General features: G+C 36.8%; 1 protein-coding gene across 1 annotated transcript in view; it reads right to left on the minus strand.

Annotated features, from left to right (window-relative positions):
- The window catches only part of LOC150105672 (secretin receptor-like), a 244613-nt gene that overhangs the window by 109200 nt on the left and 114422 nt on the right, over positions 1-20991 (minus strand). Inside the window, exon 7 of the mRNA XM_090394527.1 lies at positions 13434-13578. Coding sequence (XP_090250653.1) covers positions 13434-13578 — 145 coding nt within the window. The remainder of the gene's footprint in view (positions 1-13433; positions 13579-20991) is intronic.

Genomic DNA, 20991 nt, shown 5'->3' on the forward strand with positions numbered 1-20991 from the left:
TTATATCCTTGAACATAAGCTGCATTTTTATAATGGACAGCAGAGGCACATTTTTTTGAGAACCAGGGATTGGATGTGGAGTGGGGAATGAAGGCTCTCATTCCAGTGAAGATTATTTCAATAACTAGTTCAGTGCAGGAGTTTGGATCATGAGAGTGAAAGCAGTAATCTGACTGTGGAAAAGCAGCATAAAATTTTGGAGGTTATCCCAGTTGGCACAGTTATAGTGCCAAAGGGTACAAGACTGAGATTGGCTGGGTGGAGGACAAAACTGCAGACAAGAAGACGAATAAGATTGTGGTTAGAGTTGCCGAGGGGAGAGCAGACATCCATAGTATATTTGGAGGGAGAGTTGATGAAGGAAAAGTCAAGAACATTGGTAGAATAATGAGGATTGTCTGGTATTCTGGTTGGTAGACTGACTATTTGTGTTAGGTCAAGACTAATGAAGCTTGATCTTCATTAGTCTTGACCTAACACGGCTTCCCTACCAGCTTGATCTATGAAGTTTGAGTAGGGGAGCTAGTTTATATTATGAACGTTAAAGTGCCCAAAGAGGACAGCCTCACTCATTTTCTAAATTATGGATTTTACAACACAAACTCTTTTTATTATCCTTACGTTTCAATCTTCATATCAAGATCATCATCTGGAGCATACACAAATATACAAGACCAGCTGAGTTACAATACAAACTAAGCTAAAGAAACAATGATTTGATCACATGTTATTCTACTGGCATGACCTCTAGTAGAAAAAAAAAAATTATATCAAGCTAGATTTAATTTAAGATAACATGAATAAACATTTTTTCTTTAGATAGTTTTCTTTCAGTAACAATGATGTCCTATTTTTAGCATTACAATTGTTATTTTTGATTTAGGATCCTGGATTTACTACAGTCCTGTTTAGAGTTGTTCTTGGAGAGGAAGATTTCGTGGATCTTATGCCTTCCATATGTATGGGATTTTTAGACCTTCATTATTGTTCTGATTGGGGTGGTTGATAATAATCCCACAGGCTTCCTTAAATTTGCGTTCATACCATGTTTTGGTATGATGCAGACAACTAGTGCTTTTCCAGTCAATTCTATGTAGGGCATGATCAGAAAGGCCAAACTCCTACCACCACCCAACACAAAAACTAGGTGTCATCAACACTCTAAAAAACAGGGCTCTGAAAATCTGTTCCAGTGAACAGGCACTGAAAGACAAATTCAAAGTGATCAGCAATACTTTCCAAAAAAATGGGTACAGCCAAAACACTATTAACAAAATTCTCTACAAGACCTCAATAAAAAACAAAGACAAACCAGATTACAACAAAACTAACCATCCCTAAATTAAAGGGACATCACACAAAATAAACAGAGTACTACAAAAATACAACCTCAAGGCCACCTTTAAACCCCCTGCAAAATTAAAAAGCTTACTCAACTCATCCAAACACCCACTCACCCCACAGACTTACCCTGGAGTATACCATATTCACTGCACCTGTAACATACCATATATAGGAGAAACAGGACGCACAATTCCTATCAGACAAAAAGAACATAAACGACACACTAAATATAATAATTATAGTGAAGCTGGCCTTTCTGATCATGCCCTGAACACCTTACATAGAATTACATACTACAACATACCAAAACATGGTATGAACGCAAATTTAAGGAAGCCTGTGAGATCATTATCAACCACCCTGATCTGAACAATAATGAAGGTCTAAAAATCCCATGCATATGGAAGGCATATATTCGACCCACAGAACCTTCCTCTCTAAGAACAACTATAAACAGGACTGTAGTAAATCCAGGATCCTAAATCGAAAATAACAATTGTAATACTAAAAATAGGACATCATTGTTACTGAAAGAAAACTATCTGTAAGAAAAAATGTTTATTCATGTTATCTTAAATTAAATCTAGCTTGATGTAATTTATAATTTTTTTTTCCACTAGAGGTCATGCCAGTAGAACAACATGTGATCAAATCATTGTTTCTCTAGCTTACGGTTTGTGTTGTAACTCAGCTTGTCTTTTATATTTGTGTATGCTCTAGATGATGATCTTGATATGAGGATCGAAACGACAGGATAATAAAAAGAGTTTGTTATAACACGGTTGTAAAATCCGTAATTTGAATGCTGATCATCGTGTAATAGTCTGCGCAGTTAGCTTAGTGGCGTTGCTCTTCGCAACCATATGCCTGAGGAAGGAGTGTCCTAAGGGAATCTCCTTCTCATCGTTGACGGGAAGGAGATTCCCGTCAACAACGTGAGTATCTCAAGGATCTTCCTCAGTCATACCCAAGTTAGCTGTCTTGGGCATGGACAGCAGGATTTTTTCTGCCAGTTGATCTGGTGTTTTTCATCCTGCAGGCAGGCAAACCAGTCCGAGGATGCACATGGATTACAGTCAGGAATACTGACCCAACCATAGGTCTGATTTGTCAGCTTATGCCGGTTCCGGAGCCCGGATAAAATTTGGGGGGGGACTAGATGGTACAGTGAACTCCCATAAAAAGGGGGAATGGTGTATCATCACACGGAATTTATTTATTTACCATGTTACTAAAAGAAAGGACAGTCTCACAATTTGGATAATTAGTTTGTAAAACATCAATTTTTAGTGATAGGTAGTCAAAATGGGTAACAGTGTTGTCAGAATCATGGTAGGGGTAAAGGCAGCAAATGAGTGCTGTAAAGTGAAGTAAGAAAATCTTGAGCAGATCAAAAAGTGGGGATTCCAAGTTGGATAGCCTTTGATACACATGTTCTACTGCACGTTTCACAAAAGCACATGCAAAATGCATCATGTAGGATGTAGCTAGAATAGTTGAGGTGGAATGTAGTCATAGAGGATGTCAACTGAGGTTTTGTTAAGATAAAGACATCAGGTTTTGATGTCTGTAAGCAGTGATGTATGTCAGTAATGTTTGTATTGATGCCTGGAATGTTAGTAAAATGAATATGAAGGTATTTTGTGTTGGAAAAGGTTTTGGTATAATTTTGGGTGGTATGGAGCATATTTTATTATTTGTTCCAATTTTTTGTTATTTTTTATTTTTAAGTTTCATATTTTTTTATTATTTTTTATGGGAGATTTTTTTGTATCTGCAGTTAAAACTCTAGTACAGTTGGGGCTCTTTTTATGCAGTAGATAAGTTCCACAGAAAACTGTATATAAAAAATCACACAAGAAAAAAAGGCCTAACTTACGTTGAAAAATTAGGGATATGTTCCACAATTTTCTAAAACCACATAAACCGCACAAAGCAATGAATTAAAATAAACCTAAAATCGCATAAAAATATTTATGAAAATTCAGGAAAATAAGAATGCCTAAGTTTGTTTTAAAGCTTTATTCATTTAATTTTATTGAAAAGTAACTTTTTTTTTTTTTTGTCATCAGAATTATCATCACTATTAGACAATATTCGGCAATGTTTGTGAACTGGTGCAAAATCACTTTTATCACCAGAAGAGATCAGTGGCACACCCAGGGGGGGGGGGGGCAAGGGGCCCGGACACCCCCCAAAGAAAAGGAAAAAACACTAGAAAAATTTCCAAAAATCTTTTCCTAATTAAAATTCATTTTTTTTATTTATGTTGTGTGCTACTTATGAATTAGCGATCACTGCACATGCTCAGTTATAGGTCGTATGCGATGTGTAGTGTGTATTCACAAAACGTCTACTCAACTCGGCCCCCCAAAGGTTAAATCCTGAGCGCTTGGCCCCTCCAAGATTAAATCTTGAGTGCGCCACTGGAAGAGATAGTCAACACATCAGATCTGTATGGTAAAGGTTCGTCACAAATAGAATTAGCTTCACCCTCGTTCTGTGCTGATTTTTTCTTCTGACAATGTAATCAGTGATTAAACTTTGCGATGATGATTTCACTAATTTTTTATACAGCTCACGATATCCAGACATACAGTTCTTCAGCTCACGTTGGAATTTAAGTGATGTTCAATTAATTATTAATTACTAATTAATGATCAATTATTAATTAATAATAAAACATCAGCTAAATTAACACATTACAAAATAATCAAGGTGTTCCATGAAAAGTTCAGGATTTGTGAATTCCGTCGTAGGAAAAGTTTGGGAAACGCTGGATTACCCTATTATCAGAATGGATTCCCCTTCTGTTGACATGCGCAGAAGTGTCGAAAGGTCTCCTATCTGTGGGCATACTATACATAAGTTTTGAAGTTATGCGGTGTATAACTTCAAATCTGCCCGAGTATATTTTTATGATTGACTTACATGTGTAGGGTGGTTGATTCAGAAAACAAAGAGAAAGGGCATGCAGCTGGGGGTGAGGGGACTTGTGTACATAACTCACACAAGGAGTGCCCAGACTTCAGTCCAAATGTGGCTTCAGATAGTGCCACCTGCATGTCATTGATCCGGTCTCCCTCCAGGCACAACCTGGCAGAGTAAGTGGCAGCATGATTATTCGCCAGCTGACTGGGAAGCCTCCAACAGATTCGTTAGCATCGGATTCATTCCTGTACACTATCTGGTGGCCAGCCTGCAGAAAACTGTTTTGCTGCTGTACTCTCAAATGAAGCAGAAATTGGCTCCTTGATTGAAAATGATAATGGTGTAGTGATGCCCAGTAAGGTCATCACCAGAACTACATATGGAAAGAAAGAGGGGAGAGGGGCACAAACTAGAGGCCCCACACTGGGGATGAAATGTGGCAGAAACCACTTCACACCTTCAAAAATCAGGGTGGTGATATTTCACTGGGTGAAGAAAGACATCCAACACCTAGAATTTGCAGATAATGAAAAATTGGGTAGAGTAATGCAATCAAGCAGATGTTATGGCCTTACAGGACAACTTCAATAGATTTCATGAGTGTGCAACAGCATAGAACTGTCAGTTCAATGTTACAAAGTGTAAGGTTTTGAAATTCAGTAAGCAACAGTAGAATGCAAAGTATACACTTGGTGGGGAAACTTTAAAAAGGTGGTGGCAGACAAGGACCTGAAAATCAGGTCCCATACTGCACAAATTGTGAAGTCCTCACTTTGGATAATAGCAATGATGCAGAGAACCTGACGCACAGAAATAAAGAGGTTATGATTCCACTGCATGAGGTCTTGATCAGGCCCCATATGGATTATTGCGCAGAGATTTGGTCAATTTCATGGTGATGAGGATATGTTAGAGTCCAGAGAAGATTTACAAAGGTGGCCAGCAGTCTTTATGGTCAGCAGACAGATTGAAAGAATGTAAATTGCAAAGCCTCATGAGTAGGAGGATGATGATGATGGGGGGGGGGGGGATATGATTGAGACATATAAACTAGTCAGGGGTTGTTATTAGGTTGGCATGGAAGAGATTTTTCATAGAATGGGAGATAGGATAGAACAAGAGACCATCTCTGAACACTATATAAGGATGGTGTGAGCAGAGAAGTGAGGAGAAGGTTCTTTGCATGCAGAATGGTTGGTAAGTGGAATGCACTGCCTGAGTATGTTGTGAACGTAGATACACTGAATCAGTTTAAGGCACAGTTGAATGTGATAGTGCTTTCACCTCCCATGATGAGTCTCTGACTTCATGGAAGTCAGATGTTAATAATAATAATAATCTATCCTCATAACTTGCATTTAACAGTTCTGAAATTAGCTTTATTATGCAGATATTTAATCCTCCTTCCAGGCGTTCCACATCATCCTGAAATTCAGGAAAATCTGTACATAGCGTACCAAATCAGATGAATTCAAAGTTTTATACATGCGGACAACTACTCCCTTCTTCATACCCCCCCCCCACACACACACTATATTGACATTCCTATGTTTGTCTTCGCCATTTATGCTATATGCCCTCTGAACTTTGCTTTGTCATCAATACAAGATTCTTACTAATTACCAGTTTGGTATACAGTCTTTTTATTTCTGAACTCCAAAATGCAAAACTTTTCACTTAACTATAATGAACTAATACTGCTGCTCATCAACTCATGCTTCCAGTTAATTTAAACCCTCATGAAATGCTGCCATATGAGCTACATAAATTATAATAAATAAAAACTTATATTTTTGTTTTAGGTACGGTATGATGGGCTGTGTATGTGATAAAAGAATGAGTCTTTGACTCCATGAGGTCTTGGGGTAATAATAATGGGAGTTATTAATGATAGAGAAAGAGTTATATCCATACAAAGTAGAGATGCAAGAGAGAAATAGTGCCAGTGGTTTTGAGGCAGTATGGTGTGAGATAGAGGTAAACAGAATCATCGTTGGATGTTGCTATAGACCAGGTAATGTGGATGGTGGCGATAATGAAATGTATAATAAAGCATTATTATTATTAAAGCATAATAATAATAATGCTTTATCCAAGCATGAACAGACAAAAGGTTGCTTGTGAAGAATCTTCACAACTAGACCACTTGTATATGAAGGCAGAATGACCAAATGCCTGTAGTATAGTATAAAGCACAACACAGGCATACACATTGCTATCGGAAGAGTCTCTACTCAGCCTGGTTTCGTGTATCTCATAATGCACAGTACACTTTCTTTTGGATGTGTATATTGCTATCCATTGTGGGAAAAGTCTTTACCCAGACTGGTTATTGATGAAACTGCAATAAAGGTTTAAACTGGTCCAGGTAGTGACCGTTCTCATAATGCACAGTAATGCATGTCTGAAAGGAATGTATTATGGAGTATTAGACCAATTTAATGTGAAGTTATCTTCTTCTTAAACAGAGGAAGTAGCCTAGTTGTGAAGATACTTAATGCACAAATGTTTGCTCATATTTGCATAAAGGATTAAAACAGTAATATAAATTACTATTAATAATACTTTACTTTGTAACAAGTGAAAAAAACTTTACAATCATAATATGCATTAAATTTCTCACAGTTTTATCGTCTGCAGATAGTTGATACAAAGTTGAATGTCTTCCTCCAAATGATTCCCAATATAATAAGTAGCATTTAGGCTGACTAGTAGTTGTTTAAGATAGGTCATGTGGTACCCTATTTGTCACCTTTCTCCTTTTAGATACTGTTCCTCCATATACTGGATAATGGATATCGTCTTGATAACTTTTAGTAAGCCAGTCTTCTATCTGACAGTCTTCATTACTTGTACAAATCCCATTTGCCATTTAAATATTAATCTGCCATGTGGCTAGCAACAAATGTGAATGATGATTTTACTTTTGACAATATATGGTCATCTATCTTAGATTTATGAAATATTAAATAGTTTTTTTCACAACACAGTGCAAACGAGCTAGCAGCTCAAATGTATGACAGATAAGCTACAGTTATGTGGATTGTTGTTATAATCTTTATTTAACTATGGCCTGCCTCCAGTTTACCATCAACAAATAACTGGATATTCTCCCTCAACTAATCCCCAGTATCATTTGAATAAAACCTGAGAAAGTGGTTCAGCATTCTCTTATCACTGATGGCAATAACTTTCAATCGTATCCACACACACACACATCCTCCTAACAGTCAGTTCCCTTGGTTACACTTCCATTATCTCACTAATCAACTCTTTCTCAGATGCCTAATTCCATATCCATTCAAGTGCAAGCCATCAGTATTTTCATCCAAAATTCACTGTATATATTACGAACTACATACCATTCATTTTACACAAATTATTATTATTATGCCTCCAAGGAGTCCAAAGACTCACCTGTAGAGAAGGTGAGCACCAACTCTACAGCTCCATCTCCACCACTTAATCCATCAAATACAGCAAACCACCACTACCATCATCTGCTACCCACCACCACCACCACTAGTGGAGGTGGTGGTGGGTAGCAGATTTTGTCTGTGCATGTATTCAAGGCAGATTTGTCTGTATGCAGGATGTGTCAATTTACGTCACAATCCTCTGGATGTTCTCCACCACTTCTTCATTCCCAGCAAACCAAGGTCACTGGTAGATCTATGCACATGTATCCATATCAAAACATTATAAAGAGGGTACAATAATCTCTATTTGTCAGTGTATTCTTCAACATGCAAGTTCATTTGAGCTATTTTGTCAAATTACAAAATATGCCTTCTGAACTTACACTCTTTGTCCACCAACTGTCCAAAAATCCCTAGTTTTATCAATTTCCTGCAGTGTAGCTCCATCAATGTGGTACACAACAGGTAATCTTTTCATCCCAAAATACATAGCTTTACACTTTCCCTATTATCCTTTATCCATGCTGTTAACTTATTTAAATCACTCTTCAAGATCTCTACACTGTAATAAATTTAGTTTAATTCTTTATCCAAGTGTAAGCAAACAAAGTTTGCACCTGAAAATATCTTCAGGACTGAGGTAAGGTGGTACAACACTTATGCAACTCGCAGCAACGGTGGACCAAGCTCTCATCACTCCTTGTCTCAGTATCTCCCATAATGCAAAAGCACATCTCCCTGTGGACATGTATAATGCTATGCATTAAGGTAAGGGCCATTACCTAGACCGATTTCACCCTTTATTGAGGTCTCGTCCGTGGGAGGCAGACCCAGAAGTGGTGATACTAAGACAGAAGCAATAGGAGAGGTCATATTTATCTATACTGAGACAAAAAGTGATGAGAGCTTGGTCCACCTTTGCTGCGAGTTGCATAAGTGTTGTACCACCTTACCTCAGTCCTGAAGATATTTTCAGGCACAAACTTTGTTTGCTTACAATTGGATAAAGGATTAAACTAAATTTATTTTAGTCTAACCTAGTGCAAAATAAACTTCCAACATCTCTACACTGCTTTGATTAACTATCTAATTTTGCATAATCATCAAACAATGGAATATTTCCATTCAAATTATTTCTTATATCATTTACGTACATTAAACAGCAATGGTCCAAACACTAAGTCCTGTGACACACTGCTAGTTACTTTTTCTCCAGAATTCTGCTCCTCTGTATACAACTTTTTGGTATCTATCCATCAGCCACCCTTATAGCCATATCATCAACTTTATATCCATCCCTATTTGCTCTAATTTGTGTAGAAGGGTTCACTGTAGTATCCTGTTAAATAACTTTGCAAAATCCAGTGGTAATCAACCTTTAACCATTCTCTATAACCAACTCAATTATCATTCTACCCTTCAAAACCCTTACTGTTCCTTCACAGAGTATCATGAATTACGTCTTTGTTCAACTATTAGACTACCCTTACACCTTAACACCATTCCCAATATACTGGATGGCTAACAATTTGCTACTCAGTCTTGGAGCCTCCTTTGATTGATTGATTAGTCTCATCCATCCCTTCAGGATGGGTCAAGTCCCCTAATGAAGGGGTTCACAAAGAATTGTAATGCAGCTGGTTCGTCACTCCTTGCTGCATCCCCCTGTAGGGAAGTATTCATGACTGTAATCCATGTGTGTTCACGAAGCTGGTTTGGCTGTTCTGGGGAATGAAAAAAACCAGAGTTTTCAGGTGAAAACACCCCCTATCTCCATATGAGACCAGATAAAGGTTTCTCACGTCACTGACAGGAATTGAACCCAGGTCTTTCTGACCAAAGAGCTTTGTCTATACTGACTGAGCTAAGGAGGCTTGAGCCTCCCTTATGCAAAATTATTTGGCTCTCCTTTCACCTCCTTGAGAGTTTACCAAAGATGAGAATTAAACAGTCTAGTTAGAGGCAATGTCGATTCCTTTTTATATTTTGCATATGCTTGTAATATGCAAGATGATATCCTATTTATATCCCATGGACATGTTTTGTAGTGAGATTCTGCAATATCCTAAGTACTTCCAACTCCTCAACCTCTATTTCCACATCAGTTTCTGTCAAAGCAATGTTTTCACTTGGATGATAAATCCTCACAAAGTGGTCACTCAATAACTCAACTATCTCCTCTCCTTCTATCACCTCCTACCATCAACATCCACTAAGGTTATCCTTCTATAGTTATTTTGCCTTTTACTTGCTAAAGAAAAAGAACACTTTGAAATTTGTTCTGAGCTGCTTGGCTAATTTCTTCTCATAATCTCATTTTGCCTTCCTGCCTTCATTTCCTTTCCTGCCTGTGTCTTTGATCGCTTTTCTTCTTCTATACACTCCACAAAATTTTCTTTTTTCTGCAGGTTCGACTTAAGGATGTTACTTATCCATCTTACGCCTGCCAATTTATCATCTTAACCTTGGGTATGTATACAGTCTTATATTGCTTTCTTCAGATATCATGTGCACTGCAAAACATGTCCATGGGATGGATAGGATATCAACTTTCTCTAATCAGAAGCATAGTTGGAACCCTGGCTATGGATAGATCTTCTATTCTAATGACTAGATTCAGCACTCTCAACCCCAATTTCCCTCCATGACATGTTGTGTGAAGTAATTGTCTCTTACTAGGTGAATAAATTCAATTTTCTCCTTCCAATCTGTGTCCCCATAACTGATGTCTCCCATAATAAATTTTGACCTGCACTCATCATGCTAATTTGCCAGTGCACATTTTCCACATCTTCCCTTTCACCCCTGGGCTACATCAGTAATCAACTATATATGTTGTACTTTATCTCACACCGCAATTGATTCTTCCACCTTATTTTTTGCATTCTGACAGCTTCACTAATGGTATTAATTTTTGCATCACCAAGGAAACAAGATTTAATCATGCTCCATTCTTCTAATTTTTCTCCTATCATACTAAGAAAAGACAATCTTTTCTTTCATTCTTTGTTTTTTGCTTCTTTCAATAACTCTTTCATATCCTCTTGCATTCACACTTGTCACAGTTCAAATTATTTACCTGCCAAAGAATTTGTTTAATGTGTTTTTTTTTGTTTAGTATGTACACTTTGGTCAGTTTGTCTATTTTGCAAGGAGGACGAAAGGGAAGTTTCTAGACGAAAAACCCTTCCAGCTCTATATGAGATCAATTAAGCCATCTTTGGCTCACTGTTTCATGATGAACTATGACTCGAAGTCTTTTCCATCCAAAAAAAAAAAAACATATTTCATTTCATCCTTGACTGCATGATACTGTTTAACTCTCACAAAGAAGTAAATCCCATCCATGAAAGTACATGCCACAAATTGATGATGGAAAGAGATCCAATTCCAATTCCTTTCTGTTAAGTAATACACATCTGTAAAAATTTCCAGAGATTTCACTTGTAAGTTACTAATCAACTTTTCTTTTTCTGTTCATTTCCAGAATGGTAACAGAATGTAAGCAATCTGGCATCTCTGATGGAAACAACTGAAAGATTAGTAAAAGCTTAAATTTTCTGTTAACATGCAGATTTCTCTAAGCACAAGAATAATATCATACAATAAACAATTCTCACTAATCTGTGTATAGAAAATTTAATTGCATAATTAAAGTTTTTTGTTAAAGTAAACCAGTTCTCTCTTAGCCCAGATCAATTATATTATAATGTTTTCAAATAACACCTTTACACTTCTCTTTTTATTATTATCATTATACAGGTGGTCCTTTATTTACACAATACCTATCATATCTCTTCTTAAACTAATTCACTGATGAAGCACTCAACCACCTCTGGAAACCCATTCCACCCATTCCTGTATTTATACTCATTTCTCACTAATCATCCACACAGCTCATCAAACCATGCCATAAATGCATTCATTTTCTCTGCATCCACCACACTCTCAGGCAATGTATTATCACTTACCACTCTCCAAGCAAAAAAACCTATTCCTCACCTCCCCCTACTCACGCCTTCCTAATACAGCTTCCAGAGATAGCTTCCTGTTCTTCCCATGTCTGATATCCACACCACCACCACCACCACTCCATACCATACTGCTTCAAAAACTCTTTTTCTGTCATCAGCAGCACTCCACCTACCTTTTTACCATTTCTATTTTCATGAAAAACATCATATCTTTCCATCTCTATCTATTCTTCTCAGGATATCATCCTCATCCAACCATGTCACCCCCCCACACACACACATCCCATCAAATTCCCTTCTTGTCTGCTTACATATTCACTTCAGCTTCCAGCAGTCACTCTTCTCACAATCTTCCTGTGAGAAGAGCACGCTCTTATTCTCATTCTCCTCACTATGCTACTCACTTCCCCCACTCATAAGGAGTATTTTAATCTCTCCTACCTTACTCTTCCAGCAACAGCCTCTCTCGGTTATTAACACCAAACCCATTTAAATGGGTATCACTCTTAAATGGTACCATTAATCCCTCAAACTTGTCTTGCACACATTCACAAACTGTACTCCTTTCTTCTCACACATCTTCGATAACGTACTAGTCATGATCTTTGCTCTCTGTCGCATCACCATCATACCTTGGCATCACACTGACTACCTTTCCTACCACACTATTATCTTTTTTAAAACACTTAATTGTTTTTAAAACACAGTACTAGTGAATATAAACTTGACATTATCACGATCTATTCTATTGTTTCAACTCTGTAATTAACACAATTAGTACTGTACTTTGGAGCCTCCATAGCTCAGTTCGTATAGACGAATCCTTTGGTTGGAAAGACCCAGGTTCAAATCCATCTATGATGTGAGGAACCTTTATTAGATGTTTTCAATCAAGTGGCGAGTTAGCTGGTCTTATGAAAGCGTAGGGAAACTCGGATTTTTCATCCTTCAAAACAGGCAAACTGACCTGAAGAATATGCATAATATACAGACATAGGACGCTTCAGGAATAAGAAGTAACCAACCTATTCCATCAGATTTAGTTTCAAATACCTGCATGATGAAATGTGGATCTATGCATAATGCATAAGCCAGGACAGGAGTACTGTACTTTAATTAGAAAAACTGATTATGTTAATATGTTGAACAGATTTTTGCATCATAACATGGTGAAATGCAATTCTTGTATTTAAAAAAAAAAAAATCCTCTGATGGAGTTACTTTATCTCTAACATACTTTTGGAAATCAGTAAGCAGCCAGTCTCCACCTTTAGTCATCAATAAGCTGAGCCTGCAATTATCAATTTATTTTAAATATTTCAGGGCAAGAGTACAACAGACAAATGCACTTTCATAATCCTAAACTCTAATTGGCATATTTCTGTCTGAAACAGTGAGTTGTATGGTCAGTTTATTCTGAATTGTAGCATTAAAAACCAGACTTTTTGGAAGAAAAATTGTACTTGCTTGTGCTACAGACTGACTAACTTGAAATCCAGCTGAAAAAAAGTCATAAAAAGTTCTAGAATCAAACCTATAACAGCTTTTTCTTGGTGGTCTATCATTATGATATCAGAACTGTTCAATACACAAGCCCATCTTATATAATGAAATTCTCATATGATGTGGATATTTTTTCAAATTCCTGGGTAAAATCTGCTAAGCATAACTAATCAGAAAATGAACTACAAAAATATATTAAGAATTACAATTAAAATAAACAAAAACTATATTTTGTCATTCTTATAATTACTCTAGAACTCACAGATTCCACTAGCTCCTGTGAGAATTCCACTTTTGAAATCTGTACAGTATGGGATGGAGGATCTTGCAGAAGAGACATCACAGCTCTTAAAATAAAAGATGTAAAGAGGTGAAGATGAATAGCATTTCTGGGAGACCGCAGCTTTCTATAATAAAGAAAAATGAAAATATATTTCTATATTAACAATAGTACACACTAATTATTATTATTATCCCAAGACCTCATGGAGTCAAAAACTCATCTGGGAGGTCCTTTTATCACACACACAGCTCATCATACCATGTCTTAAACACACTCAAACTCCTTGGACACCACACTCTCAGGCAAGGCATTCCAATCATTTACAACTCTGCACGAAAAAAACCTGCCTCTCACTCCCCTACTCACACACCCTCTTTATACAGTTTCGAGGGATGACCTCTGGTTCTCCCCTGATCTCCCACTATTTTCTGTAGAACTTCTCCAGCATTGATCCTATAACAACCCCTTACCAACTTGTAGGTCTCTATCATATCTCCCCTCTTTCTCCTGTTCACCCAACTGTACGAATTACATCTTCTCAATCTTTCCTCATACTCGACATTCCAGAGGTCAGAAACTACCTTAGTCAGTCGCCTTTGGATCCTTTCCGACATCTCTTCATCCTTCTGAAAACCAGGTGACCAAATCTGGGCACAATAGTCCATGTGTGGCCTAATTAAAGCCTTATACAACGGAACAAGAATCTCCCTACTTCCGCATGTCAGTGTCCTCCGCATCATTCCCAGAAGCCTTTTTGTTGTCCTCACAATTTTGGCTATGTGTCCCCTAAATTTTAGTCCCCTATTATTTAGATATTGCTATATGTTATTACAATTACTTGTTCGAATCCTCCAAAATTCCTACCCTCAATGATTCTGTAGATTATTCTTATTCTTCTAAACAAACTTTAAGATCTTCCATAACCAATCTCTTTAACACTAATTTCCTTACCGTTCTTCAAGTGGAGTGAGGACAACCTGATGAACTTCATTGTTACCAAAATGCAGTCTTATCCCTGCTAAGAAATGCTTCCCCTTATTTTGATCAAATTCAGATCTTCAGGAATCAGACTTCTTCTCTTGGGCTGACTTGCAATTCTAGCTTTTCCTGATGCAAATAAATGACACTTATAGACCTTCAGTCTCAAATAAACTTTGTATCCTCTTCCATTCTCAACTACTGACACTATAAAAATCTCAGGTCTGTCCACCCTAGAATGATGTCCTCACATTTGGGTAAATTGCATAAGAGAGCACTCTACTTAATTGCTGACACTCTTGCATAGATTTTTCATAGATGCTCTGTTTTCTGCCTTATGCTTTTCTATATGAATTTTCATGGGTGCTGCTTCACTGAACTAGCAGTGGCTGCCATCATTCCTCCACTTTCTCTTAAGCATATAAAAACCAATCAGCTGCTGACAAACATCCATACACAGTTCAGCTTTAAACTAATCAAACTAACTTCCCATTCTCCACTTTTATTCAATTTACCTGTGATTCAATTTACACTTGGATAATGGATTAAACCAAGTATATAATTTCTTGGTATCTTTAATTTACCTGTGATCTTTAATTATTATTATTATTACCTGACACTTCCAGGGAGTCCAAAGACTCATTTAGGGAGGGCACCTACTCTACAACTCTGTCTCCATCAACTATAATGAACAGCAATTACCATCATCATCTACACCAACACCATCTACTGCCTGCCACCACTAGTATTTTCATAGCGAATCACAAACATCCATGCTCACGGTGGGATTTGAACCCGCAGCCTTTTGGCTGGAAAGCAGATATGCTAACCACTCTGCCAACCAGGCCAGCGATCTTTGGAACAACTTTCCTCTCACAGGAAAGGCTTTCACCCATGGACTATGACCTATAGCTGTTCGAGAAGCATAGCAGCTTTTTTTCTTCCTAACCAATAACCCAAACATAGTACTGTTGTGTTATAGGCCAATAGTCATAAAAAGCTTAGGAGACAGCTTGAATATAAAGCATGGAAATGAGAAGTTAAACAGAAAGGAGGTAAATGATGCTTAGGCACTGAACAAGAACTTTAATAAAATCAATGTCTTGAATTGAATGTATACCAAAGTCAAAAGGTTAAATAAGACAGGTGTAAAATGGATGAATGAAGAGAACAGGCATACAATCTGGAAGAATGAGGCAGCACAACATGAATAATGATAATGATCAATGCATGAGGAAGCTGGGAACAAATAGCAGGCCAAGAAGGTGACTTAGTTTGCAAAAAACAGCAGAAGTGCAGTATGAGCAGAAATTGGCCAATGCCATGATAAAGAGTTCTTTTAAGATGCAGCAAATATATTAAAAAAAAAAAAAAAACGAATTATTATGGTGAGATTATGTTAATAGATAAAAATGGTGGATTGGTAACTGCTGCAAAGGATATATTCAAAGTATTCCAGTAGTAACTCTTCGAGGTATTTCATCCTCATAGGTGTGACATAATGAGAAGATTGAGTGTAGAAGATATGATGGGAAAGAACTGATGTTGAATGATCAGGAGGTATGTAAGAAATAAAATAAATTTGATATCAATAAATGACAATAGGTTCAACATATCACTGCATGTTCCAGGGAGTTAAGGAAGCCTTAACATGCCTGCTTAACAAGAATCTTGCAACAGAAAAAGTCCCAAAGTAGAGAAATTGCTCCACTTCACAAAGCTGATGATAAGACTGAGGCTACAAATTATAGAAATCTATGTGCAGAAGTTGTGGTTAAGGCTGTAGAGGTTGGACTCAGTTGATAACAGCAGTATTATTCTCTTTGATAATCAGTAAGGGTTTGTTGTTTAAGGGAGGTCATGTTTTACCAATCTTCATATGTACCATAATGGGGGGTGATGAATACACTGGAAAAAGGAAATGCCTGAACAACAATTTATTTAGATTTTGCAAAGGCCTTTGAGATACTGCTGCATGATAAGTGCACTGGATAGGTGTCAGGTTGGACTAAATCTGTACATAGTTATCTATATGTAATATGCGGCCTGATCAAGAGTTTATACAGGCATCAGAGAAATTAGACAGTTCTCTGATGCTATGACCAGATAAACCACTCTCTTGAATATTATTGTGTCAGGTAATTTTCTCTTACCAGCTGGATAAATTCCATTTCTTTCCAATCTATGTAAAAATAGTTGAAGTCTCCCCATAATAATTACTTGTTCTGCACTCTTTGTGCTAATTTTCTACTACATGCCACCCACAATCTGCATTGTACCCCCATGATTCTATACAATCTTTTCTCTTGCAAAGCTATAACATCTGCTCTACTCACAGTTCTTCCCAAATTTGCATCATCTGCAAACATATCACTATTCAAAGCTTCTTCAATATAATTAACATACAAGCTAAACAGAAACTACAAAATAGACCCTTGGAGGCATACCACTAGTGAATTTCTTTTCTGAGATATTGCTCTCCCATATAATACTTGCTGATACCTATCAGACAATAAATTTCCAATCCAACACACTAATCTACTATCAGCAATTCATCAATGGTTTTGTAAAATCTAAATATACCTCTGTGTATGCATCTCCTAATGCAGTGTTTCTCAACCTGTGGTCCACAACGGTGGTCCGCAGGAAAACTTAAATTTAATTTAATTTAAATTTGATTAATTAAGTTTAATTAAACTTAAATTAAATAAATAAATATATATTTTTTTAATTATCCAAACAAAACAAAACAAATCAAAATTGAATAAGAAATAAAATGGATACTTAAAAAAACCAACAAGTAGCGGCAGAATGTTCATGAAATGAGCATTCTGCTGTTACAATAATTTTTTTAGCCCAGAATGACAAGTAATAAAAGAAGGGTGAAGTGAACAACAGTATGGTTTTATTGCTTCTGTCAGATTTGCAGTAAACATGGGTTATTCATATTTCAACCAATTGCTTGTTTTGTACTGATTTTTATTATTGAAGGTTTACCTACTTCAACCAAGGCTCAGTATATCTTCAGAAGTGCTAAGTGATACTTGGACAAAGTGCGCTGTGAGTTAACCACAGTATTTATATATTTATCGGAAACGTTTTTTTAATAATGGAAAAGCGGCTAAAAAAGTAGGACCTTGAAAAGAAAAGCAATTGGAACAGATGATGCTAACCCTAATTGTCATGTTGTAACGTTACAATTTTGTTGTAATGGCGAGTAAATCTGATACTATTACAGTAGAAAAAACAAGCTGTTCAAAGTAAAAAATACAGCACGAGATAACAATTCATATTTAGAAATTCGGTTTACTTGGTGTGGAGAAGAAAGTGAACAGAGACCTTGACGTGTTTTGTGTTAAGAAGTGTTGTCTAATGAGTGCATGAAATCTGCAAAACTCTGATGACATTTAGAAATTAAACACTGTGATGTGAAAAATAAGCCAAATGAATTTTTTCAGCAATGCTTAGGAACATTAAATCATAGGAAATGTATAGTTTCGACCATATCGGTTACATTAATAGCAACACACTGGAAACATTCTATCTGATAACTTTGCGCATAGTGAAAACAGGGAAACTTCATTCTATCGGGGAAAATTTATTACTTCCAGCTAAAAAAGATGTGGTAAAAACTATGTTTGGGAACAAGTTACTAAAAGATGTTGATTTGATTCCTCTTTCAAATGACACTGTCGGTCGCAGAATTAATGATATGGCAGGTGATGTAGAATCTCAGTCAATCGAAAGAGTTAAGAACTCTTATTATGCGTTACAAATAGACGAGACTACTGATATTACAAATGATGTGCAGTTAATATGTTTCGTAAGATATAAGCATGATAACAACATTCATGACGATATTCTGTTTTGTAGAACTTTATCACCCCGAACAACTGGAGAAGAATATTTCACACTATCAATAATTACATAATACACCAAGGGATCCAGTGTATGGGCTTCTTTGGATGGAGCTCATGCCCTTATAGGCAGGCATAGTGGGGTTGTTTCTATGGTCAAGGAAGTGGCTCTGGATACGAATTGGGTACATTGTTTCATACATAGGGAAGCGTATGCCTCCTAAATTTAAAACTGTACTATATAATGCTGTAAAGCTAGTTAATTTTATTAAGGCTCAACTGTTAAATAGTAGGTTATTTTCAGTACCCTGCGATGAGATGAGTAGTGAATATATACAACTTTTTGCTTCATTCTGAAATTCGCTGGATTTCCAGGGGCAAAGTACTAACAAGGTTATTTCAATTAAGGCACAAAGATTTATTGTTTGTAAATGAACCTAATTCTGATTTTGCATCACTCCTTGACGAAGCGTGGTTATCAACATTTTATCTTTCAGACATTTTTTTTTTTGATTAAATGAACTAACTCTCTTCCTTCATGGAAATTCTTTAACTGTTCTGGATACCTATGACAAAATAAAGGTATCCGAGAGAAAACTGGTGTTATGGATTAGTTATGTAAAAGACAGACAATTTGCACCTTTTCCAACATTGGAATCCTTTTTAGTGGAAAATGATATTTTTGTTGGTTCTGATTTTCTGGAAAGGGTTTGTGACCACCTCAAAACTCTGAATAACTTTTATAAGAAATTTCTGTGGGTTTGCGATCCATTTCAGGCTTGCAGTCACGAGAACGACCTTTTGTTATTGAAAAAAGAACAGTTAATTGAGTTTTCAAATGACAGTGGGCTTAAAATGCAACTCTGTGATCTTGGTTTGGCTCGATTCTGGATCTTGCCTTCAGTGAGAAGTGAACTTCCCGAATTATCTGAAGAAGCATTGAAAATCATCATGCAGTTTTCTCAACTTATCATTGTGAGAAAGGAATTTCATCGCTCCTTCAAATAAAAACTTCTTCTTCTTCTTCCCTTCACGTCTAGTGGCCTGTTATGGGGCTATCCTTAGCCTTTCTAAGCCGTACCTGTCTCGAGGATAAGGTAGCTAGCCCCCTATGCTTCCCGATGGGTCCTACGTCTGTAGATGCATGTGTTCATGGGGCCGGTTTGCCTGCTTGCAGGAGGAAAAAACCCCATATAAAACTGAGGAGAAAATCCTGCAGTCCACACCCAAGACCAGCTAACTTGGCTATGTCTGAGAAAGATCCTAAAGCTTCTCACGTCAGTGACAGCAATTGAACCCAGGACACTCCTTTCCTAGGCATATTGTTGTGAAGCGCATAGCCACTCGGCTAACCACACGGCCTCAAAAACAAAATACAGAAATCGTCTTAGTGTGTGCGTGCCGATCTTCGACTGAAGTTGACCAATATTGAGCCAGATATCCAGCAACTCTGCAAGGGCCAAGAAGCTCAACCATCTCATTAAAAGTAAGTAGTAACATAATTATATCATATCATATCATATTATTTATTTGTTTAATAAAAATTAACATGGTGTCAATGATGATGCACTTTTAATCGTTTACTTCCAATTTAATTAATTATGTTTCCATATGTATTCAAAACATGCTTTTAGATTTATTATGTTATAAAGGGACAGTTTTTCTCAAATGTTGGTAATCCTCACAGGGTTTTAAATAAATTACATAATTTAGTGGTCCGCAAAATTGGTTTAAGAATTTTACTGGTCCCTGGGCTAAGAAAGGTTGAGAAACGCTGTCATAATGCATTTGTCACCTTGTTATAATGCCTAAGTAGCTTGCTAAAACACAATCTTCCTTTAGCAAATCCATGCTATCCATCAAAGAAAATATTGCTTTTATCAACCCAATTCTGAATCTTAGTCCTGACTAAGCTCTCTAACACTTTAACCACAACTACAGACATGTAGATTGGCCTATAATTCACTTCCCTCATGAAATGAAACAATTTTGCCCTCTTAAGGTACATCGGTGCTGTTGTTAATTAACTATCTGGAGCATTCCCTCAAAGCACCACATGTTGTGTGGAAAATTATCATTAAGTCCTACAGCCTTATTCATATTCAGTTTGCTCAATTCCTCATATGCCTCCTGTTCACCCAGCATCAATGGCTCTTCACCCCCTTCCCACTGTCTCAAGTTCTGCATTATGTTACATTCACAAGGATGGAATACCTTAATGAATTGCTCATTTAACATTTATACTATATAATTTTCAGCAGTTATCATTCTACCATTGTCACTGACCAACATCAACCTTCCATAATCATTCTTTCTTGTACTGGCCACATATTGAAAAAACTCACTAGGGTTTCTTTTTGCCTTATTTGCTAACTGCTACTCATACTATACTTTTATTACCTTTACCAAGACAAGAGTATGCTAGAAAGTCACCTTTCTAGCATACTCTTTGTCCTCCTTGTGCAACTGATTATTACCATTCATCTTGTGCTGCCTCCATAATGCCTTTTTCCAGACTACATGCCTAACCTCTTTAGGCATCTATTTTACACCTAGTTTATTTAACCTCTAGATCTTTGGAATATCTTCAGACATTGCCTCTGCCTCTTCTCCTGTCTATCTTCATGTAAAATACCATATCCTTCTATCTGAATTCCTATCAAGATCAAATACAGATAGAAAGATATGGTATTTTCCTTTTT

Source organism: Typopeltis vanoorti, chromosome 6 (genome assembly GCF_054136105.1).
Source record: "Typopeltis vanoorti isolate ZY-2024b chromosome 6, IOZ_Tvanoo_1.0, whole genome shotgun sequence".
Taxonomy (NCBI): domain Eukaryota; kingdom Metazoa; phylum Arthropoda; class Arachnida; order Uropygi; family Thelyphonidae; genus Typopeltis; species Typopeltis vanoorti.